Below are 9,941 nucleotides of genomic sequence, written 5' to 3'. Positions count from 1 at the left end.
GCCGTAGCTTAGCGCTTGAGGAAGCGTAATTTAGGTCATCGACCTTTCGTTCTTTACAAGAAATAATACGAGTGTAGCGGATCGCAATTTGCTACCTCCAATGGTAGTTAGTACCTTAACCAAGGCTAATAAACTCTTCGATTTAAATTCAAAAGCTTTATTTATTTATATCTGCGGCAAAACCGCCTAATTTAAATGTATAGATCTTACCAAATATATATAGTAAATTCTAAATTCATGCATAACTACTGGCTACCTAGCCACATACCGTATTCTTGTCTGGGTGCAGTCACACCATGCACCTCTCGTGTGACACACACCCCTGTTACCAGGGTACGTGTAACCCCGTGACACTTTTGATTTATAGATCAGGAAACCAAAATTTCATCAGTAAAACCTCCGGGAGCCCTTGGGTTGTTTTGCATGTAATCAGAAACCACATGCAAATCACCAAAGGGTCCTATAGATTCAGTTGCAAATCTACCTTTGAGGTATAAGTGCTTCTTCTTTCCTCCAAGTCGAACTGATCTCTCCCTCCACGTCGGGAATCGCTCCCTCGCTGCACAAGCGTGTGTGTTGTGTTTGAGGGACCATTTTTGAACAGCGCACTCTTACATTCGTCTGCTTTGACTAAATAATCTTTCGTCCACTTTCGCGTGGAAATTTACTAAACTTATGTCTGACTGCTGATTTACTGGCATACTATCGACGATCGGTGCTTCTCTTCTGAAGTAGTAAGGTATTCAAACTGCATATTGAATGCTGATCTCTTGAAACTTTACAGAACTGCAGGCTTCACGTCCATCATGGGCAATTTTGGAAAATTTACAGTCAAAGGCGTTGCAGGAATGTAAGCTTACGAATGCAATGGCACCTTGTACCTTTACTCTACTACAGCTCGAATCCTGTATCATTACAAGCTGGGGTAATGAGGTAGCGATGCTGCAAGTGCACAACATGAATCTTTATGATATGAAACATTATTTTTCCTTCTCTATGACTGACGCTACTGTACTTCATCTGTTCCTCATTGACAGTTTAGACAATGTTTGAGATTTCTGCCACTGTCGCTTAACATCAAACAGTATTTATACACATAACTGTGCTGATAAGCGTACGAATCATACCCTGATGCAGGCAAAAGATTCTGTAGCGATGCCCCCAGCTGACTCTTTTTTTATTATTCAAAAAAATCATAAACGACATGTAGCTTGCGTTATATTATTTGTTACAGATATCTGAAATCATGGACAATGCGATGATTTCGCATACTGAAGTAATCACTCCGACTTTTATATTGGTCCTCTGTAATCGAGTAAGAAAAGTGGTGCGATCAAGACAAAGTTTTTCTTGTAGCTGAGCAGCCACCGACATGGATGCATTTGACGAAGTGACAGCCATATTATCATACTATACGTTAAGAAGTTAGCGAAATATTCGTTTTTGAGCAAAATATTGTTATCCTTTTCTTCATATTTTACTTCGTTGTCGTATTGCAACCAAGATGGCCAGCTCGAATTCTGGTTCATTCCGCTTGCGATCAGATGAGAATCGCCGCCCCAATTTTGGCCGGTCTGCATCCTCTGTAAGTAACACCACAGTGGATGTTGACATGAAGGACGCATCGCCAGCGCCGAACGCTCCCTTTGGACGATACCATCGCGCAAAGCTATCATCTGCGTCTTCAACAGCATCTTCGTCAACCTACCGCCAACCATTTCACGGACGCAATGCCACTAGCAATCGATCGATGGCCGCAAGTGCGTATGCCATACAGAGAATTAGGGATTGTCGCTGACGAGCTGTATATTTTGCATGGTATAGGTCGCTTGATGGCACCGACGACGTCTTCTCTGGCACATCGAGTGACTCCACCCGTATCATCTAGTTTACTGCCATCTTACGCACGACCAACTGCTAACAGTACTGCTGGAAGATACCAGGGATCTAGACTTCCATCAGCAACTACGAAAATATCGTATAGCACGGGGGCAAGCCGGCTTCGGTCTGGAACATCAAGTGCGACAGCAATGAATAGACCTCCGTACGCAGGTGCGGGGGCATCTAAAAGAATTCCAGCATACTCGAGTCCTCAGCCTCAGAATGACACAAATAACACTATAAACCACACACAATGTATACCACTATCACGACAGCTTGTGACTGAACAGACTGTACCACCACCACCGGCTCCAGCAGAAATGATGGACTACGAAGATCAACAAACGCAACATCCGGAAAAAAATGATCAAATTCAGCCGCCAAAAGCTTGGAGTCTGGACGATTTCGAAATTGGGCGAGAACTTGGGACTGGCAAATTTGGGCAAGTGTATCTTGCTCGGGAGAAACACTCTCTTATGGTCGTTGCACTTAAAGTGTTAGTGAAAGAGCAACTGAAAGCTGCTGGAGTCGCTCATCAACTACGAAAAGAAGTGGAAATTCATTCGCGTATCCGGCACGAAAACATCTTGCCGCTGTATGCCACTTTTCAGGATGCCACACGAGGTAACAATGATGGAGGCTCGATTTGCTCGATGTGTTCACTAGCTAAATCTTTGTACTATATACAGTGTACCTGGTGCTGAAATATGCGGGAGGTGGAGACCTTTACAAGAAAATGCGTTCCATGCCTGGGCGACGGTAAGTTGGTTCGAAACGTTAGCAATTTGATCTCTTAGAACAAGCACTGGAACCTACAAAAACTCATGACAAATCTCTGGATCTCACCAATTAGATTTTCTGAGCGTCAAACCATGCTTTACACGGCACAGCTCGTCAGGTGAGAGATCAATGGTTGACATAATGAGATGTATTCGCAACTCAGTCGCTGTCTGTCTCAGTGCACTGGAAGCTTGTCATACCCAGCACGTAATTCACCGCGATATCAAACCTGAAAATCTCCTTTTATCCGAGGAGGTATGGGATGTCAATGAATTTTGCCGAATGAAGACTAACGAGTGTGGTTGCTTCTGTGTCAGGGGACAATCCAACTTGCCGACTTCGGTTGGTCATCTGCAAATGTGACCGCTGCGTAAGTAAAACTGGGAAACTAAATCACTCGAATCAGCTAGTGACTAGAAGACTTTGTCGTGAGATGTGTAGAACTCGTCGCGATACTCTTTGCGGCACTTTGGATTACTTGTCGCCGGAGATGATTCGGGTGTGTATTTATGATATGTCTCTCTGCTGTACCGTCAGGCTCATCTTGCTTATTTGATTAAGGGAGAAAAATATGATGAGTCCGTTGATATATGGGCTATTGGAATCATTATGTACGAGCTACTGGTGGGCAAACCTCCGTTTGAAGCGCCCGTAAGCATCTTTATTTACGTTATATCGCACAGTTGATAGTGAGGTTAAGATTTGAGATCAAACAGTCTTGTTTACTTCATTTATCTAGGGACAAAACGAAACGATCGAACTCATTACCGAAGGTCAACTTTATGTGCCTTCAATGGTCTCGCTTGCGGCAAAGGATTTGATCACGAGGGTAACGCCACTTCTTCTATTATCGATAGTGCAAAAGATTAACATTTCGCTGTGCTGGCTGCGTAAAGATTTTGCAGAAATCGCCTCAGAAGCGTCTGTCACTGCAGCAAATCAAGGCTCACCGCTGGTTCGCCCCACTGTCAACTCGACGAGTAAACAGGCGCGGATTTTGAACGATGTAAAACTAAAATAAAGTAACACTTTTCTTTTTTTATATCAAAGTATTATTTAATTAATCCCTTATGCTATTTTAAAATTACTAAAGAAATAAACAAACTACATCCATAGACTACTTTTATAATAATAACTACATTTATGACCGCTTTTGGAAAGCAAAATACCGTAAATTTCGACAATCTCGATACGATCATTTTGTAGTAGGAATACAGTTCCCAGTATCACACTTTCAGCAACGAGCATTTCTTCTTTTAATAAATTACAAGATGCGCCGCTATCCACCCGGCGCCGGGCAGGACATGCCGCCTGAGCGCACAGAGTCCACGGGAAGGGCGAGCGAGAAGAACCTTTAGGTCAACGCTCGCGTCAAGCAGGTTTTACTCCCGAGATAACACAAGAATGAGCGCTTCTACTGCCCAGTTACGCGATCTTCGCTCTCGACTTAATCAGCTGCGCATGCCGGAGTTGCGCAACATTCTCATGGACTTAAATTTAGCTCGCTCTGGGCGCAAGTCGGAGCTCGTTGAGCGCATCGCAATTGAATTAGAGGTTGGAGCATCAACTTTGTACTCAATAGCTCTTACTTTTATTAATTCGTGTGATTTGCGGCTTGTAGTCTTTTGCTGATAAGGCTTGTGGCAATACATCGACTGGCTTTTATACAGAGCGGTTTGCAGCTGGTATGCGGAGCATTGATCAGCAATTGAGAGGCAGGCCTACCTTACTTCCTACGCCGCAGGTGGTCTCGGGAAGTTTTTGTCCGGCGCCTCAGATATCAGTTGGTATTGGTCCGATTCCGCCTACGACGCCGACAACGTGCTCGATTCCCGCCCAGATTTACGGACACCGCCATGTGTCCCGAGCCCAACTACCATTTGGGGCGTTAAGCACCACGCCGCAAGGATCAAGTGTAATTCCTTTGCCCAATGGAGTGGATATGTACAACCCAACGCAGGCTGCAGCACTCAATGGCGCTCGATGTTTTTGCGCAACGCATGGCGTTTCGGGCAAGGTAGTTAAATGTGTTGATTGTGGCTTGATGGTGCATGCGAAGTGTCATCAGCTGATAACGGTGAGTGGGTCCGTGTTTGATTAGTCTGGTGGTTCGATACTAATGTCGCGCTTTATGTTGCAATAGCTGAGCAGCGACTGGTACTGTGAGATGTGTCGGTCCAAGACATACGATCCATTTTATCAAGTCCAGAAAACAGTGCTGGATCCCAACTTTGTGCGTTTTGCCAAGGCTGCAAGCACATTTCGACTTGAATATTATATCACAGACAATGATCTTAATACTATGTATGCCAAACGTGATCCAAAGCCTGGATCAATGTCGCCAGGATCGCTAGAGCTCCAATTGCGCTGTTTTGCTGTAAAAGAGGACCTTGCGACTGGACACTGCTGGCCAGCTTCAACACAACTGAATGTTAATGGTTTTGGTGTGCCGATTACACAGCGTGCTCCACCAGGGCATGCTAACCCTTCTAAAGTTCTGCGAGAAATCCCTGCAAACATTTTTCAGTACTCTCGGGTAGGGCGAAACGTTATCGATATTCGGACTGTTGAGAATCCGTCGGTTTTTGGGATTATGGTCCAAATCGTAGAAGTACGCGACATCAATGACCTTGTCAATGAAGTGAAAGAGGCGTCAAAGAATGTAACATACGAAAGCGCAAAGGAAGTTGTTATCAAGTCGTTTGGCAGTGAAGACGAGGATGACGTCGTTGCTACCGTCACAATGCTGTCGGTCCGTTGTCCGCTGGGTCTGTGTGTCATTGATCTTCCGGCTAGAGGGATACACTGCAAACATTTGCAGTGTTTTGATTTGAAAACATTTATATTGTTCTGCAAGAAAGCTCGGTCGAAGGCGTGGCGGTGTACAGTGTGCCATCAGGTATGAGAGTCTCCTATCTTATATTGATAGAATATATGTGTGTCGTGTTTGCTCATCAATTTATGTATGTAGTTTATTAAAGCATCCGATTTGCGCATCGATCCTTATTTAAAAAAGCTTCTTATAGAAGTTCAAGGCGAGGAAGATCTGGAAGAAGTCGAAATCTTCCCAGATGGATCATGGAAACGAAGGCTGGAAGAGGACTTGGTAGCAGAGCCTTCAGCAAAAAAGGTGAAGGCAGAGCAGCCTGAATTGGCAATAGCTTCAGCATCAGTATCAACTTCCACATTATCAGCACCGACAATTGATGCCCAAGGATCAAGTGCAACTGTGCCAGTCGAGATTGATCTATTAACAAGTGATGATGATGATGAAGAAACCACAAAAAATGCATCGATTGCTGTACCTTCAACGGTATTTGCTTCAACTCCTCTTGGTGACGACATGGATATATTAACAGTGAGCAGTGATGCTTGGGATATGCCTTCGGCGTCAGCCCCAATATCAACCATCACCGACACGACTAGTGATGGCAATTGCGGCGAATACTTCCCGTTTCCATTAGACGAAAATCTGTTTCCCTCGAATGGCTTCACGACTAACACAAGTAGCTCGTCATCGTGGATGCATTCTATTCCCCCTAATTCGGCTGTCAGCAGCCTGTCTCTACCGGCTTCCACGGTCACACCTGCATCAATGGCTGTACAGCCTTCACGAGATTTGTTGAGCCAGGCGGAATCCAACTTGGCCAACTCAATGGCCTCGTTTTCTCGGAATCATAACGTAGACAACCCGTTTGACCAGCGACAACGACGTCAAGCAAGATCTTTTCAAAAGCCTACGACGATGCCAAACGACATGGACATAATTTCATTACTGGAAAGCGACAGCGAATGAGTCATTATTTCGCTTTTTTAGAATTGTGAAGATTGTGATTAAAATGGAGACTGTAGCCATCTTGCGCCATCTTTTGAATAACCATAACAGATTAATTTAATTTCATATTAGCCGCGTTATTAAAACGTGATCCTTACACTTAGTCGTCAAGTTCCTGATCATGTCGTCGACTGTGCTGGAGCAGCTACGCGCTGAACAGGAGGAAATCGAAATGCTTGAGCGCGCGATCGTGGCCACGCTTAGCGAGAAATCACGCAATGTACGCCTTTTCTACTGACCAATCATTGATTCATAACTGGTTATCCTAAGAAAAAGCACTATGACAGCATCGTAGCCGCATTCTGCACGGTCACAAGGTAAGCATCTTACTTAACGAAGTAGCGAAGCACAGCAAGCACGTGAAGGAGCTTTACGATGACGAGGATAAGTATGTCTTGCTTCATAGTTGAGCTGTTGTTAGTGGTTATTCTTACTCTAGTTATTATCGGGCAGCATTTTTGCTGAGGAGACAGACAACATGCGCGGAAGAGCGGTATTTACGTCATTTTATGAGCAACTTAAGTCTGTTCGGTCATTCCACCGCAAATATCCGAACTCGATCGTCTCCCACGAGCCTAATTTGGAAGAGGCATTGCATCCAAACGTACAATTTTCGGGCGATGAGCGTTTTGGGAAGTACGTAGATTTGAACGAATTCTTTACGCGCTTTGTTAATATTCCAGAGCTGAAATGGTACGTTAAACTCAAAAGCATTTTACGCATAATGCTAATTGAAGATCTATATACTGAAGGCAAGCCCTGAAGACTCAAAAAGCTCTAGGGTCTCGTTCTGTGATCAAGGGAAAGCAGAAATCGGTTGGCCCCCCAATTGATTATCTGGCGTATCTAGCGTCTTTTGCGGATTTCTCGGCCATTCCAACAGCACAGAAGACCCAATCAATGCCGTACCAGCAGTACTTGACAGACTTAAAGGAGTATCTATTAGGTTTCTATCGCCGGACGCAGCCTCTTGTGGATTTGGATGATGTTATTGCTGAAACTTCTGCTAAGTTCGAAAAGCAATGGGCTTTACATGAGGTTGCTGGGTGGGATGTGAATCAAGAAAGTGATACTAAGGACTACAGCAAAAGTTGTAAGCATTTTTGCAAGCTTTGTAACAAAGCATTCGGCTCGGCAGGTGTGTATGATGGCCATCTGAAAGGAAAAAAACACAAAAAGGCAGTTGCTGCAAATACAGCAATCTCTTCAATGAGTAACGGCGCCGCCTCTAATGGCGCGAAATTACGCAAAGACACCAAGATGGTAGTGGAGGCGAAGCAAAAGTCCATTGCTTTTGACGAAGTCCTGATTCGCCGCATGTATGAGCTTTTGACGGAAGTCGTGCAAGGTACAATTTCTTACTTGGAACTAAAGCAGACGAGGACACACGAGGAATTACAAGCAGAAATCGAAGAAGAGGATGAAGGTACATTCTCTGATGTAGACGTTGAAAATGAGAATGAAGAAGATGAGGAAGAAGAGCAGCTGTACAATCCTTTAAACTTACCTATTGGCTGGGATGGCAAGCCTATTCCGTATTGGCTGTACAAGTTGCACGGCCTTGGTGTCGAGTATAAGTGCGAAATCTGTGGTAATCACAGCTATTGGGGACGACGTGCATTTGATCGCCACTTTCAAGAGTGGCGCCATGCCTTTGGAATGCGTTGTCTGAAGATTCCAAACACGAAACATTTCCATGATATCACACTTATGAGAGATGCTATTCAACGTAGGTGCAATTGCGTGAATTTTCTTGAATTAAAACTGAATGCTGCACTGGTGATTCTTTTTAAACAGTTTACGAGAAGCTTAAAGACCAGATCGATGCTGAAAGCTGGAATGCCGCAAATGAGGAGGAATTCGAAGATTCAGAAGGCAACGTACTTAATCGAAAGACGTTCGAGGATCTGGCTCGGCAAGGTTTGCTATGATCAGACAGCTGCAACTTAGCGACAGAAGAGTACTTGGGTTGGTCTTATTGCTCGCCAGAGCTAGCAAGTCAATTCACTTTTATAATTCTTACTCAAACGAGGTAATTTGCTTTCACAAAGTATACTAAGACCGTGTGCGGCATGATTACCTTATAGATGTACGTGTTTGGATCCGCTAGAACAGGTGCGGTACGATGAAGTGATCATATGTCAATCGGCCACAAAGACGATGAATATTAGAACCAATACCGTTGAGACTTTCCGTATGTCGCTTGCTTGTCTTGCTCATTTAATACTGATGATAGAAAAGGGCTTTATCACACCGATGTCGCCGCTTTGTAAGCAGCAAAAGTATAACATAACTTCGATTTGCGAGGTAAGGGACAGAATTACGAATGTTGCTTGCATCAGCACCCTCTCAACAATAATACCAAAATAAAAATTGAAGTTGACCCAGAGTGGCCATTTAGATCTGGTGAAATTTTGATGATTGGGTAAAAAATCAGTATGCGTAAATATTATCGCTGTATCCAACACCTTCATTCTCGCGCCAGAGCTTGCCACTTCTCCACCAAAATGACCACTGCTTTAATCCCCATTGTACGTACATCTGTGATTGATTTCATATATCTCGGAATTCTTTTAATTAGCAACATTTGATACGTGCCAGGCAGACGGCACGGAAGAGATTGAGGCTATTACGCTAGCTGATGTGCTCACGCGTGGTGGTGTTCAAGTGACACTGGCCACTGTCGGTAAAAACCCCAACAATATTGTAATAATGTCACGAGGCATCAAGTTGCAGGGCGATGTGACCATTGAAGCCTGCGTCGGCAAGAGTTTTGATCTCATTGTTATCCCCGGCGTACGAAAGACTTATTAATCGATCCCTTTATTTTTAAGTTCGAATTTTAATATTACACTGATTGCAGGGCATGCCTGGTGCTGAGCATCTTCGCGACTCCAAGGAGTTAGTAACGCTGCTTAAACAGCAAAAAGAAAACGGCAACCTGTACGGTGCCATCTGCGCTGCTCCTGCTGTTGTGCTGCACTCGCATGGTCTGCTTGCCTCTGGTCCAGCAACCAGTTACCCAACTTTTGAGTCGAAAATGACAGGCGTGGACTATAAGCATGAAAACGTCGTAGTGAACGGAAAGTGCGTAACTAGTCGCGGACCGGGCACTGCCATGGCGATGGGCATCAAGCTCGTTGAGTTACTATGCGGTTTTGAGAAGGCGCAATTGGTTGCCCAGGGTTTGCTCGACACTTCGTTCTAAAAAAATGTGTACTTTTAATTTCAAGTGCCAGACACAGTTAAAAAAAGAATGCTTTCGCGCTCATGTGGCTTAATTCCACCAAGCGTTGCATTGTGTACTAACTATGTAGCTTAAATTCTGCTCGCAACCAGCGGTTCTAGAGGAAAGGGTGCATCACTTGACGTAGGGAATCTTAGCATGGGCATTGATCTCGAGGTGTTGGCGCAGGTGGCAGCCACCGGGCTAGCTGGTATTTTT

General features: G+C 44.4%; 5 protein-coding genes across 5 annotated transcripts; 4 read left to right on the top strand and 1 right to left on the bottom strand.

Moving 5' to 3' along the window:
* Positions 1-1,027: 1,027 nt before the first annotated feature.
* PHALS_14721 (uncharacterized protein) lies at positions 1,028-1,500 on the bottom strand. Its single transcript, XM_024723470.2, has one exon. It carries the CDS (start codon positions 1,399-1,401, stop codon positions 1,222-1,224), a length of 180 nt encoding a protein of 59 aa, XP_024571464.1. The 5' UTR covers positions 1,402-1,500; the 3' UTR covers positions 1,028-1,221.
* Positions 1,501-1,504: 4 nt separating this feature from the next.
* On the top strand, positions 1,505-3,662 carry PHALS_13858 (Serine/threonine protein kinase; the record flags this gene model as incomplete). Its single annotated transcript, XM_024723359.1, has 10 exons — positions 1,505-1,760; positions 1,825-2,505; positions 2,571-2,640; positions 2,735-2,779; positions 2,841-2,916; positions 2,979-3,031; positions 3,103-3,160; positions 3,223-3,312; positions 3,401-3,490; positions 3,558-3,662. 10 exons carry the CDS (start codon positions 1,505-1,507, stop codon positions 3,660-3,662), a joined length of 1,524 nt encoding a protein of 507 aa, XP_024571463.1.
* Positions 3,663-4,065: 403 nt separating this feature from the next.
* PHALS_13857 (sumo ligase) lies at positions 4,066-6,457 on the top strand (the record flags this gene model as incomplete). The annotated part of the gene is made up of 4 exons (XM_024723247.1): positions 4,066-4,215; positions 4,283-4,738; positions 4,805-5,560; positions 5,633-6,457. 4 exons carry the CDS (start codon positions 4,066-4,068, stop codon positions 6,455-6,457), a joined length of 2,187 nt encoding a protein of 728 aa, XP_024571462.1.
* Positions 6,458-6,617: 160 nt separating this feature from the next.
* PHALS_13856 (splicing factor 3a) lies at positions 6,618-8,625 on the top strand (the record flags this gene model as incomplete). Its single annotated transcript, XM_024723136.1, has 7 exons — positions 6,618-6,716; positions 6,784-6,884; positions 6,950-7,189; positions 7,249-8,225; positions 8,294-8,416; positions 8,486-8,528; positions 8,607-8,625. 7 exons carry the CDS (start codon positions 6,618-6,620, stop codon positions 8,623-8,625), a joined length of 1,602 nt encoding a protein of 533 aa, XP_024571461.1.
* Positions 8,626-9,003: 378 nt separating this feature from the next.
* PHALS_13855 (Putative transcriptional regulator DJ-1) lies at positions 9,004-9,704 on the top strand (the record flags this gene model as incomplete). Its single annotated transcript, XM_024723025.1, has 3 exons — positions 9,004-9,027; positions 9,098-9,292; positions 9,360-9,704. 3 exons carry the CDS (start codon positions 9,004-9,006, stop codon positions 9,702-9,704), a joined length of 564 nt encoding a protein of 187 aa, XP_024571460.1.
* Between the last annotated feature and the right edge of the window lie 237 nt (positions 9,705-9,941).

This window comes from Plasmopara halstedii, assembly GCF_900000015.1.
Source record: "Plasmopara halstedii genome assembly, contig: Scaffold_7, whole genome shotgun sequence".
Lineage (NCBI taxonomy): Eukaryota > Oomycota > Peronosporomycetes > Peronosporales > Peronosporaceae > Plasmopara > Plasmopara halstedii.
Note: the sequence above shows the minus strand (reverse complement) of the source record. Positions and strands in the feature narration are given on the sequence as shown.

Bases quoted from the DNA above. Each gene is read 5' to 3' on its own strand.
- PHALS_14721 (XM_024723470.2), bottom strand. From the start codon at position 1,401: ATGGCTGTCACTTCGTCAAATGCATCCATGTCGGTGGCTGCTCAGCTA.